Genomic DNA, 20,165 nt, shown 5'->3' with positions numbered 1-20,165 from the left:
TTATTTTTGAGAGAGAGACAGAGCATGCATAGAGGAGGAGCAGAGAGAAAGAGAGAGACACAGAATCCGAAGCAGGCTCCAGGCTCTGAACTGTCAGCACAGAGCCTGATGCAGGGCTTGAACTCAACGAACCACAAGATTATGACCTGAGCTGATGTCGGACGCTTAACCGACTGAGCCACCCAGGTGCCCCAAGTCCTTTACTTTCTTAGACTGCTGGAATTAGTAATAGTACCTTTACTTCTAAGCTTGTGGTAGGAATTAAGTGAGATGCTGTATAAGAGATCTTAGCACAGACCCTGGCATGTAAGATGTATTCAGTATCTTAGCACCACCATCAGCATTATACAAAGTTGCTGAGTGTGGGTATTCAATAATTTGTTTGGCGCGATGGTGAAATCCTGGTCTATTGGTGCAATCACAAAGTTAACAAGACCAACAGAATGTGTTTCTTGTATAAGCTGGGGTAAAAAGAAGTATGTCCAGGACTTGTACAGTATGTGTTTCCTGCATTAAGGGAAATTAAGTTTTCTACCTACCACTGCAACAGAACAGTAGGTGCTATATCAAGAGCTATGTGCTGTAGCACCTCAAGTAGACGAAGCTACCAAGAACTTACTCTGTCTTCTCAGGCTCCGCTTTTCCTTCTGCTTCATGTGATGCTTTCATTTCTGCTGCCTAGACAAAAATAACAGTGAGGTAAGTTTTCCTCAAGTTAAAGAGATCATAGTAATGAGCCATATATGGCATTGGCCATTTTCATCTCCTTGGTCACAAGTCCTCATCGCTTTCTCTCTTCAGAATGTCTCTGCTCTTCTCAGGATCACGGGACAGAAGTGTCCTGCTACGCATCAAGCTACTCTGGAGAAATGCCAACACAAAGATTTCAAACTTAACAACTCAGTCGTCCTTATTATTCAACTCAGAGAGAAAACCTGTGTTAGGACCCCATGGCCCTGGTCCTACTGCCCCACGTGGTCAGGGTGAGATGGGACACAGATCACACCAGGTCCAATCCAGAACCTGCTTCCACCAGGTTCCTGCCTTGTCTTCAATCCTCTTAACCACCACAATCCCTCTGAATGGTGACCATTGCACTTAGAATAAAATTTAAGCTCCTCACTGAGGTCTGCAAGGTCTATGTGATCACGGCCTTTCTCTCCATCCTTGTCTTGTACCCACTTGACTTGTTTACTACACCCAAGCACCCGGACCTCCTTTTCTTTCCTGGTACATTTCAAATCCTTCCCTGCACCAAGGCCTTTACACAAGCCATATCCTCTGCCTGAAGTATGACTACCTTCGTCTTTCCTGTGCCTGTCACCCTTCAGGACTTGGTTCAGATGATGTATTTTCAGAAGTCCCTTGGCCATCCTATTCATACCAGGGCCCACATTCACTTTGTAACACATGACTTTGTTCCTACCTTTCAGCATGTGTCACAAGCAATAATTATTTTATTGATTTGTTGTCTTCTTCCACTAGAAGTTAAGCTGTTTTAAAGCAAAAATTTTGGGGGCGCCTGGGTGGCTTAGTTGGTTAAGCGTCCAAGTTCAGCTCAGGTCATGATCTTGCAGTCTGTGAGTTCAAGCCCCGCATCGGGCTCTGTGCTGACAGCTCAGAGCCTGGAGCCTGTTTCAGATTCTGTGTCTCCCTCTCTCTCTGACCCTCCCCTGTTCATGCTCTGACTCTCTCTGTCTCAAAAATAAATGAATGTTAAAAACATTTAAAAAATGTTTTAAAGCAAAAATTTTGTCTCTCTTGTTAACCAATGGATACCCATACACTAAGAATACAGCCTGGCATGTAGTAAGCCAAGAATGAATTTCTATTATGTATCAAACTCTGTCTGGGGCCTGGGGCTACATCAGGGACCAAAACACAGTAAATAATTTTGCACCAAGGCCTATGGCTCTGATGCTTCCATCCCTGACTCTCCAAAATTAGGTGCGAGTTTTCCCCTATACATTTTCTTTACCTGGCATTCCTCCTTCCTAACATTTTTCATGCTTGTACTGACTTCCACAATGTCCTTTTTTCCCCACTAAATTATAGGGATGATGCACTTCTCATTCACCATTGTATCCTCAGAGTCCAAAACAGTGAGAAGCACATACTAACTATTTAATAAATACTAACGAAATGAATGAATAAATGTTGTCTTTGGGCTCTGATGTCTTTGTACTTCTCTCCACATTGTTTTTAGGGCCAGAAAGGTGCTGTGAGTTGGATGCTGCAGTGGAGGGGAACACCCAGAACCTTCCATGACCAAGGGGACTCTGAATTACTGTTATTCCCTTAATCTAGTCAAGTGATCAAAGTCCAAATTGGATAGTGGGTGCATCTCAAAAATAAAAATGATGCTAAATCATATGATATCATTTGGACCTTTTGGGACACTGCAGAAGTCTCAAAAGAAAGGTCTCTCCTTATGCTTTGTAGGTTTCTCCCACTATCCGAAAGTTTGCTTTATACTTCACTTTTATGAAAGACCTCCATCAGTACCTGTTGATGCTAAGTGAAAGAAATCCAGAAAGGATTTTTGCTTTTATGAAATGATAAACTTTTCTTTGCTTTATGCCATTTCTGCTTACAAAAGGTTTTTACAGGAACGCTCTGATTTGGATAGTGAAGGAAACCTACACCTAGTTTTCTATGCTTTCGGTTCACTGAAGAAACCTGTATGCCATGAGAACTAATCTTCTAACAAAGATGTGGAAGGCCATCAGGTGTGAACTCTACAATGTCAGCTGAAGACCACTCAGCAGCAAGACCCTGAGACAACCATCTGAGTCTTGCTTTCCCCAGACCTGGAAACTGCAAGATCAGGATATGGGAGAGCTGGTATCTGCACGATGTTTTCCTGGGGAATTGGTATCAGACCTGATTGCAAGTCTATTTCTGGGCGTAAGTAAAGAGGACAGAACAACTTATGCTTACCTGTGCTCTCCTTTTCTTCTGTACAGTACTCTCTAGTGTAGGGGGTTCATCCTTGCCAATAATCTCAGAGAGATCACCCAAACCCACTTCAGGCCCATGCTTTAAGCCACCTTCTTTCTTTGAGCGGAATCCAAAGAGATCTGACATGATATCTGCATCTCCTTTCTCACCCTTGACGAAGTGGACTAGTTCTGGTGTAATACCTGGCTCAGTCACCTCTGCCCGCTCAGCCTCCATGGCATCATCATGGATACCAAACTGGGTTGGGTCAGGCATGTCACCCAGGATCTTGGTCACTCTGATGTTCTTTGCCCCTTCCACTAGGCCCCCTCCAAACACTGTGTTCCAGAGGATCTGAAAGATTCCTCCCAATATGGTGAAGAACAACTGGAATAGCCCCACAAATAACATCCAGAAGAAAGAGAAGAACACCTTCACCAGCTCCTTCACGGTCATCTTCTTCACCTTCCTGTACTGCTTCCTGAAGTTCTTCAGGGTTGCCTTCTTCAGGAAGTTGGCAACGTTTTTCTTCACTGAGGCACAGGCCATGGCAAATGCAGAGGCAGACTCAAAAGACTTGTCATCCTCCTCTTCCCCCTCAATTTCTAACGTGTAAGAAGAATCTTCATCTTCCTCCTCCTCTTCTGGCCTTTCGGCTGAGTCAGATTCAGAGATCTGAGACGCTAACTGCATTTCAAAGATGGTATCCTCACAGAAGTTCACAAACAGTTCCATCTTTTCTTGCTCTCCACCTTCATTGACCACATCAAAGATGAACTGCCGCTTAGATTCCTTCACTTGGGGCTTCTCCCACTGGGTTCGACTGGATTCACTGATCTCAAAATAAACGCGCTCAATTTTCTTGGCCCCGCCCATGATCTCAATACGTCCTAGGTAGGGTTCGAAGTAATTTAGTACACTTTCCGCTGGGTCCAATAGGCACTTAAGGCGAGAATCATTTGGCATGTGTTCGGAGAGATTTGTCAATAACACTGCCACATTAAACCCTATGTCCTTGGCCGGCTCATGAAACCGGTCTACAAAATCAATGTAATTAAACATATCATTCTCATCAGCTTCTGCGCATGAAAGGAGAAAGTCAATCTCTGACTGTGTGTACTGTTTTTGCCCTTCCATGGCCTTCTGGAATTCTTTTTTGGAGATAATCCCTTTACCATCTGGGTCATATTCTTTGAAGGTGTCTGAGCTGGTTAGGTCTTTAAGTTTCAAGAACATGTCAAAGAATTTCAAGATCATTTCTACATTGGTAGATGACTCTACCAGCGTGTCAACCATCTGCTTGCCAATAGTTCCATTTACCACATTCCCTGTGAGGCAGGTTCAAAAAGACATACAAATATATAAATAAACCCAAGTCATCATGTAACTGGTCAGGTAGCTACCTCTAGAAGAGTTGTATGTCCAGTGAGTCGGCTCTTTTTTGACCGTGATGGTTTAGAAATGGGTAGGACGGAGCAGCAAGCCATAAAGACTACACCACTAGGAGCCAAGGGGGAAGAAACAAAGGGAAGAAGGAGATGGCCACGCCAGTGCCTTTTATCTGGCCTGGGGCCTGGGAAGTGGTTTCATTATCAGATTATTGGGGACACATAGGGATAAGTGGTGCCCCCTTATCCCCTTAGACCTAGGAGGGTGCCCAACTAGATGGCTGGCATACACACTGGCAGCCAGATGTACTGAAAAGCAATGGGGAGAGGGAGAGGATAGGGTAGAGCAAAGCTTGGAGGTTTTCCCCAGTTCATTCTGGCTTTCCTATTGATATAAAATGAGTTGGTTTCAGGCTCTGTCCATCAGACCATGTGCCCCTCACTCATTTTTTTTGTTTCTGAAAATTTGGCTTTCTAACCAACGTCATACGGCATCAACGACCTGCCAGAAGGACAATCTGCGTGATTAGTATGGTTAGTGCTCAGACCAATTACAGTTGTGTGAATGCCTAGTTATACCAAACAGCCCAACCTTCCAGGAGGGACAGAAGCATCACCACCATGTCCTGAAGGAGATCCAAGAGTTCCTTCAGCAGCTCGATCTGATTGGAATCCTAGAACAGAAACAGGAGATACCCCTGAGCTATCTGATCCCTCAGCAAAGTATAGGGCAGTGAGCAAGAGCCTGCTCTGGAAAGGTTAGGTGAAGGTTGCGTCCATTGTGAATGTGGACGTCGTATCATCCACTGTTTGGAGCAATGGGGAGGCTCACTGCTGCAGGACTCATCCAATAGAGCTCTTTTAGTTTCCCTTTTATCAGCACAATGTGGCAGAGACACCACTTGTTGTCCAAAACTATGGAACAACCCAATCCACTGAAGAGGCATCAGTTATCTCTACGAGTGCATGTTGTTCTTTTGTACAATAATACTGGCGAATTATCAGGTGAGCTTTTGGGGAATACTACTGCAGTCCAATTAAGGTGTCAAGGTTATAAACACCAAGTGGGTTCTCCTTTCTTTCTGGATTAATTTAGGGTCTCCTGATTCTAATTGGTGGTGATCTGGCTGCCACTGGTCCCTTAAAATGTTATATAATTGAGGCTATTCCTCTGGATGGTTTTGATACTAGTCTGTTTGGTTTTCACTTCAGCATTGCAGACGGGGCATTGCCAAGTTACCCCTCTGTTTTCAACTCTATGTCACAGAAGGAAAATAATCCTTGGAAGATAGGAGGTGGGCAGTCTCAGGGTGAGATTAAAAAATGCATTCTGGGCCACACTTCTTGTACAGACTCTCTCACAAATACACAGTTCTTTGTCTAGTCTTTCAATCAGAAGGATTGCTCCCTCTTTGGTGTGGGTCATAGCCATACACAGAATATCACAGAAGTGTGGAATATTAAGAGCTGGAAGAGACCTAACATCATTTGTTCTAATTCCCAACATTTCATAGATGATGGAACCAAACACCAGGAAGGGGGAGTGACTTCCTGAAAGTCACCAGTGAGGAGGTTGCAGGGCCAGGCTCCTGTCTCCAGAGCCTCTGCACTGCACTGCACTGCCCTGGCTGGGCTGACAGGAGTGGACCTATTACTGCCAAATTAGCAGCGCTCCCAAGAGCTCTCTCCTCCCATTAAGGCCAGAGTCAAAAGGGGAAAAATGAAAGGGTTAAATAGCACATTCCAGAAGAGAGGAGGCAGATGTGACAGCCTTGAAAATTTTAAATACACATTACTTAAATTAATGCTGCAAATGTTACTCTAATCAGCCTGAAACATATCCTGAAGTTCTCCCTCATGGGTTGCCATGGAGAGAGGTGATCGACAACCACATACACTACATGTATTTGTTCATAATAAATGCTCTGAGCGATTCTGATTCATCTTGCCAGAGAGATGGGGAGTGAGAAGGAAAGGCAGAGACGGGGAGGGAGGGGAAGCCAAGGTAAGAAAGAAGGGATGTATGAATTACAGAGACATGCAGACATTTGACAGACCCAGACAGGGCTGATAGATTGTCATAAATTGACAAAACAGTGACGAGGAAGCATAAAGGATTAGCATCGTAAAAAGCAAGTGTTGAGGCAATTATGAAAGGACAGTTTGGTGGGACACAAGGAAGGAAGCTGCATCCATGCAAAACCTGTCTGGGCCCCCCACCCCACCCCACCCCACTCCCCAGGCATTTCTTCCTGTCTCCCATTGAAGCCTCAGTTTTAAAAGTGAGATCTAATCTGCAAGGCTTTTCTAGCCATTTGATCAAGCAGCCACATCCACACAGGGGGGAAATACCAAGGGGTGGGGACTGATTTCACATTTCACACCAATGACACAGCAGGGAAGGGCCACAGTACCTGAGAGAGTTTCATCTGCATGTTAGCAAATACGTGCAGGAAGCCGACCACTGCATCCCACAGCCTGCTGTGAGCCAGGCTCTGTTGGTTCCCAATGCAAGGGCCCTATGGAAAGGAGGGCATCCTTATTTCACTTAAACATTATGAGCCGCTCTGCAACTTGCCCTAGTAAATGCATATGACACGTGCTTCTATTAGCAGATAGCTCCTTCCAAAAGGCATCTATTTTGTGGGTCAGTATTTTCCCAAGGTATTCCTTTTTGCCCCCTATTGTAGGAACCTAGACCTACAAAACACCACTAGGAATTTCACAGTGCAGTGATTTTCAGATATTTTTGTGTTAGCTTCAGAATGCGTTCTTCAAATAAAATACTACAATGAAGAACATGATTTAAGAGTTAAATGCTCTGGTTGATACAGGACTGAAAACCCGTCCTGCCCACCTCTCAGCTACACCTTGGCCTAAGAGGGATTCTGAGGAACTTCAGGCTTCCACAATTTGAAAAGCAAGCCCTGCTGTTTTCAGTCAAAGCTATACATAAAATGCATGATCACATAGCTATCAGGTAAAAACAATGTGGATAATATTGCCAATGTTCAACTGCCTTTAGGGTCTTCATATCATTAACGTAAACTTTAGCTGGAATATCATCTCTACCTTTTCTGAAAGCCAAACATAGAGGGATGACTTCATTCCCAGTTTGCATTTTCCGTTAATAACCTTTCCTCTTTTTACATTATTGAATCAACACTTAAAAAAATAAACTGTTTGGAATTCTTCCACATGGGAGATTTGTCTATTCTTTCTTATATATTTAGTCATTTATTCACATTAATATGGACTTAACATCTTCATCTTCTGCTTTGGGTTATCATCCAATACTACTTTATTTATTTTGTCACTCAAATTTTTCCAGTTTTGGCCACTGGGAGCTCTTTCAGTTGGCTCCTGTGTCCCTTGGACATAACCCCATCTTTTTTTTTTTTTTTTTTTTTGCATTTCCTTGCACCATAGGATTCTCCAGGCTCATCCGATAGATTTCTTGCCCCAGCACTTGGACCAGCCCTTTCTCCAAGAAGCCTGGTTCCTCTCACTGGAGAATGGTATTAGAAGCCATTAGAAACCAGCTAGTTGTGTTTGCTTCTACTGCGATGTCATTACTTTAAGGCCCTCTCAGCTGACAGAGCGGCAGGTATTTGTGTATACAAAATATATAGAAATGTTTCTATCTGCATTAGTATTAAGTTGAGCATGAACTTAGCATACTGATGTAGCCAACTCTAATGCATTTCCACTGGGGTCATCTAGCTGCTTCTCCTTGTGTATCTGTAACCTTCCATTCACCAGGGGGAAACCTTGCCCCTGCCATTTAATGACTGCTCACTTCCATTATATATGTAGAATGGGTACAGAATTATTAACACAAGAAAAACTTTAGCAACTAAAGTGTTCAGGTACAGTTCCTTTTGCCTTTGGTCTTACAGTCTGTATTCATTTCCAAAGTTTCTTAGGTCAGTATCTTATTCCCCACCCCTTCAGGGAGATCATTTTTTACATTTTTTTATACACTGAGATTCTTCTGTCATTTTCTGCCTTCATTTCTCATTATTCACTCTTCCTTATAGTTTATTTTGTTTTTATCCTTTCACTCATCTCCAAATCACTCTTCAATAATAAATTTCCAAAAAGAACACATGTAGCATCTAAAGTTCTAGAAAAGCCTTGGCAGAATGTCCAGGGGAGAGGGCAGCACAAGAGATATTGCCTGCCTTCCTAAGTCATCTAAGCTTGTTGAAAAAAATCATCGTTCATGTGCATTTGGTGTCTGATCCGTAGAAGCCCCTAGATTATTTTTGGAACAAAACCAGCTGTTGTAAGGAACTTACATTCACCAAAAATAAGCGCTTTTTTTTCCCTTTTGGGTTAAGTGCTCCAAGGGAAATTCTGAAGATTAGAATGGGTTCCACAGAGAGCAAATCAAATGCCTGTCAAATCTGTTCAATGCCCTTCACAGGTATTTCACATTCTGTCACCCTTCAGATCAGTCACCTGCTTCTACCTTTCTCTCGCCATGTTCTTACAATCCTTGAGTAAAACAAGGGCTGATCTCTCCCTTAAAATATTCCTTTTCAAGTTGATAGTTCTGTATGTAGTTTAATAAGCAAATATAATTGGAGTGTGCTGGTTGGCTCATGAGATGGTTTTTAAAATATATCTTGTGGGGCGCCTGGGTGGCTCAGTCGGTTAAGCGGCCGACTTCGGCTCAGGTCATGATCTCGCGGTCCGTGAGTTCGAGCCCCGCGTCGGGCTCTGTGCTGACCGCTCAGAGCCCGAAGCCTGTTTCAGATTCTGTGTCTCCCTCTCTCTGACCCTCCCCTGTTCATGCTCTGCCTCTCTCTGTCTCAAAAATAAATAAACGGTAAAAAAAAAATTAAAAAATAAAATAAAATAAAATAAAATATATCTTGTATTACATCCTAGAGGACTATGATATGGTTACTGATATCATAGAAAATTATGCCTGAGTACACCCTGTTTTTACAGTTGTTAGACCACTGTAGGCAATGACCACAGGCTGTTGTAAACAGCGAAAGAGCACTGCAAGATCTAAATGTTCAACTTGAAATTCATTTCTAGACTTGACTGCCACTGGACAGAGTTTATGTGCTGCTAAGTTACCTTTTCCATAGAGTGAATTTCTGAGAAACTAGTAGGCTGTCATAAATTCTGTTTTTGATCTAAAGACTCAGGATAACCCCATTTATACCTTTATTCCTTCATTCTATCAATTACTCCACTCCATTCTCCATGCTTACTGAACACCTAGGATGTGCTGCTTGTGCTAGAAATGAAGAATTTTAGGTTGAATGAGAAATTTTCTGCCTGCAGCAAGTTTTCAGTCCAGAAGGGAAAGGAAAACGTAACTAGATAAATGCAGAGTAGGACAAGGCTATGACTAGGTCACAGAGAGGGAGATTAACTATAGCTTCTCATAGAGGGTAGTGCTATTGGGAGTACTCCCGTACAACTGGCTCCTATCTGTCCATAAATATTGTCAGTGCTAGGGCCAGATGCACAGTCCATATATGCATCCAAATGTTCTGTGTGGGATACAGAACATGGGAATGTTAAAAATGTTCTGTTTTCAGGCATGCATTGTATAGCACATACCTGGATGTATTCTGTAAGAGAATTGAAAATCTGCTTCGTGACTGCCAGAGCTTTGGAAAAGTTGTGCTGTCCAGATTCATCAATGATGTCCTTCCCTGAATAATACCAGTAGAAATCACTGATTGATTCCTAAGAATAAACAAGTAGAGTTTAGTATTTCTCAAATTTCAGTCCGTGATGCTAAACCCAATGCTCAGGAAGAGTACAAGAGAATCCTACATTTTTATGACCTCTTTGTAGAGATAGAAACCCAGAACTCGGGCCACCTGGGTGGCTCAGTCAGTTAAGCATCCGACTTCTGCTCAGGTCATGATCTCATGGTTCATGAGCTTGAGCTCAGTATTGGACTCTGTGCTGACAGCTCAGACCCGGGAGCCTGCTTCCGAGTCTGTGTCTCCCTCTCTCTCTGTCCCTCCCCGACTCATGCTCTGTTTGTGTCTCTCAAAAATAAATACACATTAAAAAAAATTAAGAAAAAGAGAGACTCAGGACTCTGAGAAAGCACAGACGTACCTCATCCCTAGCATCTTTTATGTACACATACCCCTTTAAAAAAGAACAGGTAGGAAAGAGGATAGTGTTCAGCTGGACGTTGGTGACCATGATGTAGGACAACTTACTCACAATGAAAAACATACATTAATGGCAATACTGATTATCATCCAAAAAATGGGCACAATGGAGGCAACACATCAGCTGACACTCTTAGGTGCCATGTATTGTTCTGACCCGCTGCATACGTTTAACCTTTCCATCTTTACTATCCTAGGAGATGGGTGCTACCCATTTTACAGATGAGAAAATTGGAACACATGGAGGTTAAACAGATGGCTCCAGGTCACAACTGTAAGCTGCAGAACCAGGGTGAAGAGTCAGCAGAGAGAAAAGAGAATCTTTTTATGTTTGTGTAGATTTTCCTGATATTATTTGGAATTCTTTCCAACAGTTGAACCGAGTGACTTCCTAAGCACAAAGCGACTTCTTAAGACTCATTCCCACCATCGTCTGTACCTCTGTTTCCTAGTAAAAAAAATCTGTTTTCATTCATGCATTGTGGCTCTAGGGCACTGCGGTGAGGTTTTCACCCGCAAAACTGAAGTAAATTAGCATTTTATAACGGATGATTTGGTATTTAACCAAGTTCCCTATTTCAGTCTTCAAACACACATATTTAGGTGTTTGACTTCCCCTAAGTGTGTGGACATAAATTATAATCCCTTTCTTTTTTTTTTTTTTCAACGTTTATTTATTTTGGGACAGAGAGAGACAGAGCATGAACAGGGGAGGGGCAGAGAGAGAGGGAGACACAGAATCGGAAACAGGCTCCAGGCTCCGAGCCATCAGCCCAGAGCCTGACGCGGGGCTCGAACTCATGGACCGCGAGATCGTGACCTGGCTGAAGTCGGACGCTTAACCGACTGCACCACCCAGGCGCCCCTATAATCCCTTTCTTATTGGGGCTTGACTGTACGCGGGGCCTTCCCTGACCCCATGGTAACTGTATTCAGCTTCTGGAGACGTACGTGAGCCACGCCACCATCTTAGACCCACTCACCTGCAGACGCAGGAGATAGTCCACGGTACTGATGATGACATTTACAGTGGTGGTGTTGCCCATCTGAGTCCGCAGGAAGTTCTGGAAGTCTGAGAACACCAGGGCTGGGTCAGAGCCTGTTCCCAGCATGCCGAGGGAGCTGGGCAAGCCCCCTCGGCTGAACTCAGAAGAGACGTGCTACGCGAAAAGCCTGACACAAGGCCATCCTGTTTGGGTCCTGGCAGGTCCTGCAGGACAGAGTTCTGCCCTGAGCCCTCCCACCCTGGTGATGCCAGAAAGTGGACTTAATGAGCCCCGAGGGACTTGACAGAAAGGGGAGGGTGTTTAGATTCACCATCTGAAGCTTCTGGAAGCAACTTAGCCTGGGTGGCACTAAATAACATCAGCCCTGACGTTAAAGTTCCTTTTACATAAGGTGTTTTTTTTTTTTTTTTTAGGAATGGATTAGCTGTCGTCCTTCAGCCAACAGCTGGTTGTATTAAATGTGGCATCCTGAGCTGAATCATAATTTGGCACCTGAATGTTGTTTTCCTTTGACAAATCAATCTGTTCCACTTACCACTGTTATGTCCTTCACAAAGTAACTGCAGGAATCTAAAGAGATCTCGTGTAAACTCGTCATTCTGGAGTACTTTTTCACCTTGAAAACAGAATACTGGTGAGCATTTGTTTGGCTTCTCAACACAGAACACTTTCCGATGCAAAACAGCAGCAAAAATGATAACAGGGCCTGTGTCAGAACAGTTCGGAAAGGGAACTTTAACTGCAGGGGGGAAAAACCCGATTAACCTGGAGCTGAGGCCGCAAAATGCAATGACCAACAAAGCTAAAATGTTCAGCCCCCCCCCACCCCCCATGCATTTGTAAGGAAAACAGCTAGGCTAAGGGCAGTAACAGTGCACAGTCCACACCCATGCTTTACAGATGGAAGACAGTTTCTTAATTAGGCATCAAACTGCTGAGTTAAGCTTCACATGCAACCACCAAGCCTAAAATGTGTCCGCACTGCAGCAACTAAATAAGGCCCCTGAGGACTTGCATACATGGTAGACAACTTGGGCCAGAAACTCAAACTTACCACGCTCACGGACAATGACTGGGGATAAGAGAAAAACAGAAAAATGCAAAGTAAGAAAAATCATAAAGACCATGATAAACTGTGTCTAGTTAAGATTGGCTCTATGGACACATCCAGCCTTTATCAAAGCTACCGATGGAAATATTGTGCTGAAAGTGAGCACACCCTTGCACGTTTAGATGCGCCGAGCAGGGGCTCTAACCAGAAATAGTTAACGAGACGGAAATCAGGAAGAGAATGGCCTTCACATTCATTCGTTACTTACGTGTTCCTTCCTCAGTAACCATCCCCAGGCCTTCAGCTTTATTCTGCCTCTCAAATGCATTCAAATCAAGGACACTTGTAACAGACAAGAGGAAACAAGGTTCAGGGCTATGCACGCCGGGAAAATGGATTTCTAATGTCACTTGTACCTATTGACTAAGAATCTTGTCATTATATTACCATAAATGGCCTAACACATTACAGTGTGGTTGAAAGTGTGACAGTTCCTTGGGTTTGTGCCAAGCGGTGTTGTCCAAGGACGCCCACAGGTCACAGACGTGCACGGAGAAGGGTCAGAAAGAGTTACAGCTGCCCTTGTTTGTCCAGTTTGAGCCCTTTCTTACACATGAAGATTTAGAAAGGTTTCTCAAGTAGAGTTGGAATAATCTGCTTCTAAGAGTTCCCCAAAGAAAGTTGACTTTAAATTGCACTAATTAACGCTCACCTCCTGCATTTACCTATTCTGAGAATCACAAGGAACTGTAGGTTTTAGTGCTCAGAATGAACATTGATGGAAAGGGCTACAAATTTCAGATTTCAAAGGGCTACACCCTTTTAGAATTCTTGCATCATTCAGAAGCCAACAGTAGCTGGATGAAGCTTTCGGGGGGCAATGGCGTCCGTAGTATTCCTGAACCTGTAACAAGCTGGCCCTTTTTTTTTTTTTTTCCTGTTCCCACACTTTCTCCAAATTTCTCAGCCGCAGCCACCACCAAATCCTACTTAGCCAGGAGCCACGAGCACCAGCATAGAACTTAATAAAGAGGACAATGTATAATCATATTATTTCCAACTGGGACTCATTCTAGTTCTCTGACAGGCTCTAACTCCTTCCCAACTCTGAAAGACTTTACAGAACATCATATAAGGTCTCACAAAAATCTAGCTGTTAGGGTAGCTTGTGGCTGAGTCCTTTAAGGGTCCACAAAACTTTGCCTTCCTTTTACCACTGGGCAAAGGAAATGACCGCTGGATTGGAAAGATGTTAGGGAAAAATCCAGCATTTCTTCCCCCTTTTAGGGAGCCACAGATCTTCTGCAACTTAGATACATTTTAAAGAGAAAACAGTGAAAATTCCTACTGCCATATTGTTGGTTTTTCTCACATCCTGCTGTAAACAGGCTCTTCTCAATAACATAAAACCATCCTTCTCTTTGGGTTTTGCTGTCAAGGGAAACAGGGCTTTTGGACATAGCTGCTTTAAAGCAGCAGTTCTGATTCAGCAGAAAATCTGGAGACATTTCTGACCCTTACAGTGTTCCAAGCCACCCATTTCAAATGTTTTAACTTCTCTGCTTCAATATTTTACAAATACGTATTATTTTTACAATCAGTAGAAAAGCATAAAAATATCCTAAAACTTCTGTGAGAACTCAGTTGGCTTCTAAAGGTATGTCACTTGTCTCTCCAAGCCATCATTATAAATGAATTTAGTAATGGGAAGTGTTACAGACTACTAAGAGAACACTCAGAAATTTAATTGACAATTTCATGGGCAATATGGAACTGGACTGCCTTGATTTTTGCCATCTCTGAGTCTACATGTACTATTTTACCCTGAGTGGGTCAGGTCGGACACTATCACATTTTCTTTTCCTGAGAGAGGTAATAAATGGATTGGTTATTGGTGGGGGAAAAATGGAGCTCAGTATAAGGGATTGTACCGCAGCTCAAATATGCTCCCTACAACCCCTGGGTACGATATTTACTCCATCAAAGAAGATTAGCAAAATTATGAACTCCACCAAAAGAATGTCCATCCCGCAAATTTTTAAGTGCAAAGCCTAATGCTCTATTTTTAAGAATATTAATTAGAGGAAAATGAGCTAGATAATTATAACTTTGCTTTCTTTTTTTTATTTAGAAATTTTAATGTTTTTTAACTTTTGAGAGAGGGAGAGAGAAAGAAAGAGACAGAAAGTCAACAGGGAAGGGGCAGAGAGAGAGGGAGACACAGAATACGAAGCAGGCTCCAGGCTCTGAGCTGTCAGCACAGTCTGATGTGGGGGGGCTCAAACCTACAAACCATGAGATCATGACCTGAGCTGAAGTCGGAGGCTTAACCAATGAGCCACCTAGGCACCCTTCTTTCTTTTTTTTTAAAGCTTACCTATTTATTCTGAGAGCACCTGAGAGCACGAGTTGGGGAGGGGCAGAGAGGGAGAGAGAGAGGGAGGGAGAGAGAGAAAGAGAGGGAGTTGGAGAGGGACAGGGAGAATTTCAAGCAGGCTCCACACCATCAATGCAGAGCCTGATGCGGGGCTTGAACTCACTAATTGTAAGTTCATGACCTGAGCCTAAGCCAAGACTTGGACGCTTCATCAACTGAGCCACCCAGGTGTCCCAACCTTGATTTCTTTCACAACGAGTTGTAGACTATTCACAATACATATGAATCTTAGAGGATAAACTGACACTTTTCTTGGAAAGATTGCTAGCTTGTTTCCAAAATGAGCAAGTATGGTAACCTTATGACCTTTGGCTACACATTGTTCATTCCTCAGGGGGTCAGCCATGAAGTGACGCTTACATATATGGTAATAAAAGTGCGAAGTTTAACGCTTTGGTTTTTAGGCTATGGCAAAATATTCCTGGGTTAGGATGTCCCTCTGTCGAAATGGATCTGTCAAAATATGTACCCACCCAATACTTACTCAGGCTCCAATAATTGTTAAGGATGAAGATTAACAAAGTGCCCAATGGGTCTAATGAAAACACAGCATTAGAGTCCTAGTGAGGTATTCCTCCTCTTTTTCATTCTTTTCTGGATTGACTTTTAGGAGGATTTATGTTTAGGCGAAACACTCAGCTCTGAGAAAAACAACATACCCCCAAAAAAGGAGGTAAAGGTAACTAAAAAACCAAACGAGGTGTGTGTGTGTGCATAATGAGATTACATTTTCCCTTCTGTATGCTCTTTGAACGTAATCTTACAGACTGGAGGAACAATCCCCATCCTTTTAGCTTTCTAAGGCAGGTAGGTCTTTCCTGAACAATTCCTTGACAAACTATTCTATTTTGTGCTCCTCCTCACCCCATTCTTCTTTCTTCTGAACAGAAAAAAAACGCTATAGGTGGTTTTCCCATATTTACCTGCAAGACTGCATAAGGCCGGAAAGGCTTTGAAAGAATCCAGCATCCTTTTTCTCCTTTAGGTAATCTAGCATTTTCTATAAGGGAGACACATTTTAAAAGGAAAAGCAATGTAAATTATGCCACAAATACTGACCCTCCCAAATGTTATGGAGAAATGCCAAGCCCAGTCACACAGAGTCATATCCAGGTGGTTTGTAATCTTGGGTAAGCATTAGAACCACACAAACCTTTCCATGTGCCTGAGCCCCACCCTCTTGTTATGGAACAAGAATCTCTTTGGATGGACATTTTATTTTATAAAGATCCACTGGCATTTGTGCTAGGGCAGTATAGGAGACCATGGGCATTCGCAGATTTACTGTTTAAAGTCTCTCCCATTTGGGAACAAGCACCAGGACTGTGATCTAGTTAAATGTTGCTGAGATAGAATATGAAAAACTCATGTGCTCAGTATAGTACCCTGGAGCAAGGAGCTTAGCCAGTAATGAACCCAGTTGAGAGTTCACTGTCTTTACAATCAGACTTTGTTACCTCTGTTCTCTGTTACTGGGAAGGCAGTAACTTTGTCTGACATCATAAAAATGTAAAAAAAAAAAAAAAAGAAAGGAAAGAAAGGAAAGAAAGAAAGAAAGAAAAGAAAAGAAAAAAGAAAAAAGAAAAGAGAAAAGAAAAGAAAAGAAAAGAAAAGAAAAGAAAAGAAAAGAAAAGAAAAGAAGAAAGAAAATCAACTGATGGGGTGGTGATGGAAGAGAAGAGAAAGTGAAGTGTGTCTTAGAAAATGGAAGTTCTTTCATGACAAATTGGTTTGGGAAGAATGAAAGGCTGGGAAAAATTATGTACAATAATGGTAGTTATAAATCTGGAAGTTCTCACAGGCTACATCTCTCTGTGATGTAACCCTCATGAATGCCAAGAGTCTTTGAAATGTCACATTCCTGGGCACACAGATGATTTCAGGCAGAGCCTGGAGGGCCCTGGAGACACCAGAATCTTCCTGTCTCCTGCGACCAGCTTCAACTCAGATTGTTGAATGCGTTCCATGTGCCAGGAGCTCCCCATTAGGCTTCCGTGTGTTCTCATTTAATGCGTGGTGGCAAGAGTTTGTAGTTGCTTCATTCACTGCCGTACCCTCCATCCCAGAGCAGAGGCTGACCTTAGTGTTGTCAGCAATCACAATACGGTTACTGAATGAACAAATAAACAAATGAATGAACGGACAAACAGGTGTGTGGGGTTTATGAACTCCACTTAACTGACTGGGCTCCTTGCTCGTGGTAAGACAGCTAATACTTAAAATGATTAAAATAAAAACCTAAGGCTTAGAGAACTTCCTTCAGAGCCTGTTTGTACAAGAAATAAATCATCTGATGATGAAAAAATTAAATGTTTTTCTCTTTGAACCATGGGTAAACCCTCTTTATCAAGCATACATTTATCTGTAGCCTCCTAGCTCTGGTTTTATCTGTGTTCCCAGCTACTCTGATATAATTGGCCACTAAGGGCAAAACACCAGCACAGGTGATTCTGGGTGGCTCCCGCTGTAGCAGAGTCAACACCTCTTGCCCGAAGTGTGACAGCTGCCAACTGGGAATACCCTGGGAAGTGTGCACTACCAACTGTGAGTCCCCAGTACCTGTTGTACACCAGCGTTGCCCCCATTCAGAATGGCGATCCCCAGCTTCAGAGTCTCAACCACCATGGGGCTCATCTCACCTGCCATGGTGAAGATTCGATTGAATTACCAAGGAAACAGAGGGTAAATCACATCTACTGGGCTTTGTTGGGACTCTTTAATAATGACTTCGTGTCAAAGGATGCTATCACTGTGGTAGCTACAGGGCCCATCCACAAATCACAGAATCACCTTTGCTGGCACTTATCATCTGGAGGACCATCTCTGCAGCTCCACGCTCATGCAGTCGAGCTTGTTGGTAGAGGGTTTTCTGCTTTTCCATTTCCTTCTCCTGGAAAGAAAAAGCAACAACAAAAAACAAAGCAAGGGAAGATTTATTAATCCTCAGGCAATCTGCCATGGTAAGGTACACTGAGGGAGAGAATCTGCTTAAGGAAGGCAACACATGTAATTTTGAACAGAGGAGACATCTGAGGTTGGTTTTCAGATACTATTCAGCTTTCCAAAACTGCCCATCCACAATTCACTCCTATGGTGATGATGAATTTCCCACTTTCTGCACTGGTAGGAAACATAGCCCATTCCCCTGTAATACTATAATTATAGGAAGTGACCCCTGGTGAAAATGTGTTTGTTTTCAATGTTCCAACATACAGTGAAAACTGCTGAGGGCTCAGGTGAAGCAAATCTGCCTGAATGTAGAGAACACCCATTTATCTAGAATGCTCAGGCCGGGGCGCCTAGGTGGCTCAGTCGGTTGAGCATCCGACTTCAGCTCGGGTCATGATCTCACAGCCTGTGAGTTCGAGCCCCGTGTCGGGCTCTGTGCTGACAACTCAGAGCCCGGAGCCTGTTTCAGATTCTGTGTCTCCCTCTCTCTCTGACCCTCCTCCATTCATGCTCTCTCTCTGTCTCAAAAATAAACATTAAAAAAAATTTTTTTTAGAATGCTCAGGCCACCATTAACAGAGACTTTACCAAATATGGAATTCTAGAATGTCAAGGCCTTCCAGAACTATAATTATAGTTACTTTCACTGTTGTCTACTGTGTCTATAAAAAGGGTACCAGTAAACTAATAAGGTTTTTTATCTTGGGAGACTCTGAGTCCTGCATGCCTCAAAATCAAAATTGCTAGTAATTACATTTATAGAATAGTAGTGCAAAAATCACCCTAGTGTCTCCATTGGTTTCAGTTTTCATGTTTAGACGTTTGAATTTGTCCTTCTCTCGCTCCTGTTGTTACCATATTTGAGTAGGAGTACAAAATTTCCCAGAAGACCAAACCCGTTGGGGGGGGGGGTTGTGGACTGACTGGGTGCCTGCTACTTTTCCTTAGGCTGGAAGAGAGACAACAGAACCATGGCTAACGCATGCGCTCCATGCACGCAGACCTGTGTGCTTGTCACCAGATACACGTGGTGGGCGTGCCACATGGTTAATGTCAGCACCCACCTCTGAAGGTCTGATTGTTGCTTTTGGCTTTGGAGGGTGGCCCTGTCTTCAATCTTAGTAAAAACTTACTTCAAATGTCTTTTCCTTGTCTTCGTCTTCTTCTTCGTCCTCCCCACTCTGACAACTCTGGATTCCGTGGAACAGGGAAAGGAGGAAACAAGTTAAAGATAAGCCTAATAAACAAGACTGTTCTACTGTGCAAGGGCAAGGGACAGGATGTAATTCACACGCACCTCAGGACCTCAGCACTTTGTAAGCCAAGAACATTTTGACCACTGCAGGGCAACATTCTACTCGAAATGTCATCTTTGCAGCTACCAAGGGGTTCAGAAATGAGAAATGGGAACACCAAGCTCACAGAGCCAGCAGGGACCTACCTGGTTTAACCACAGACCTGAACTCTTCCACCATATAAAGTTCTGCTGTAAAGGGAGGCAAGAGTGTAGGGAGCTGTCCCCTTCCAAACAAGAGCTCGGGGCTTGGCAAGAAGACTGGAGACACCTAGGATGTGAATCCCAAAGTGCTCCTTCTCATCATGACCCTGTGGTGCAGCAGCTAAAGGAACAGGTGCTCCTGTACCCCAACTTATCCCTCTTTCTGCCTGATGTGAAGGTTTCACATTTGAGAAGGAGCAATTCCCTTACCACTCAGCATTCCGGAGGCCACGGTCATTCTACGTGACATAGGAACAATGTCACTCTGCCTCTGCCAGAGCACAGGCTCTCATTCCAGTGTCTAAAGCCTGTTTCCAAATGTACTGAACTTCCTTCACCTACAGATGTGTTTGAGCTTTTGGATATGTTCTGAACATTGACTGAAAATGCAAAGACAGTCTATACACCTAAACTCCATATAGCTGGCTTGGAACTGCTGGGTGAACTGAGCCATTGGCACCCACTGTTTCCGCAACGCTTCTGAGTTTCCTGAGGGGGATGGTGGAATGGTTTGCTAATGTCACCCCTATGGCACATGAATTGTGCAGTGCCCGGAGTCCATGTCATGACCGAGTCCTATGCCCTGCTGTTCAAAATGACAGTTTTCGCGTGTCTGAAGAGGCAAAAGGGAAAAGAGAAAGACTGAGATGATGAGAGCAGAAAACTCAGGTGTACCTTGGCCATCATGCTGGAATAGGAGGTGTACAAGGGGTCGTCTTCCAATTTGCTGGAAAGAA

The 20,165-nt window shown here is 43.4% G+C and overlaps 1 protein-coding gene across 1 annotated transcript in view; it reads right to left on the bottom strand.

Annotated features, from left to right (window-relative positions):
- The window catches only part of RYR3 (ryanodine receptor 3), a 451,654-nt gene that overhangs the window by 24,511 nt on the left and 406,978 nt on the right, over window positions 1-20,165 (bottom strand). Inside the window, exons 77-90 of the mRNA XM_043554522.1 lie at window positions 20,104-20,155; window positions 19,064-19,120; window positions 17,772-17,871; window positions 17,541-17,620; window positions 15,905-15,981; window positions 12,813-12,886; window positions 12,548-12,565; window positions 12,029-12,109; window positions 11,470-11,558; window positions 9,915-10,043; window positions 6,743-6,847; window positions 4,921-5,002; window positions 2,941-4,268; window positions 620-678 (exon numbers count right to left, since the gene is read on the bottom strand). Of these exons, the coding sequence (XP_043410457.1) occupies window positions 620-678; window positions 2,941-4,268; window positions 4,921-5,002; window positions 6,743-6,847; window positions 9,915-10,043; window positions 11,470-11,558; window positions 12,029-12,109; window positions 12,548-12,565; window positions 12,813-12,886; window positions 15,905-15,981; window positions 17,541-17,620; window positions 17,772-17,871; window positions 19,064-19,120; window positions 20,104-20,155 (2,331 nt within the window). The remainder of the gene's footprint in view (window positions 1-619; window positions 679-2,940; window positions 4,269-4,920; window positions 5,003-6,742; window positions 6,848-9,914; window positions 10,044-11,469; window positions 11,559-12,028; window positions 12,110-12,547; window positions 12,566-12,812; window positions 12,887-15,904; window positions 15,982-17,540; window positions 17,621-17,771; window positions 17,872-19,063; window positions 19,121-20,103; window positions 20,156-20,165) is intronic.

Source organism: Prionailurus bengalensis, chromosome B3 (assembly GCF_016509475.1).
Source record: "Prionailurus bengalensis isolate Pbe53 chromosome B3, Fcat_Pben_1.1_paternal_pri, whole genome shotgun sequence".
Lineage (NCBI taxonomy): Eukaryota > Metazoa > Chordata > Mammalia > Carnivora > Felidae > Prionailurus > Prionailurus bengalensis.
This window is presented reverse-complemented; position numbering and strand designations above follow the sequence as displayed.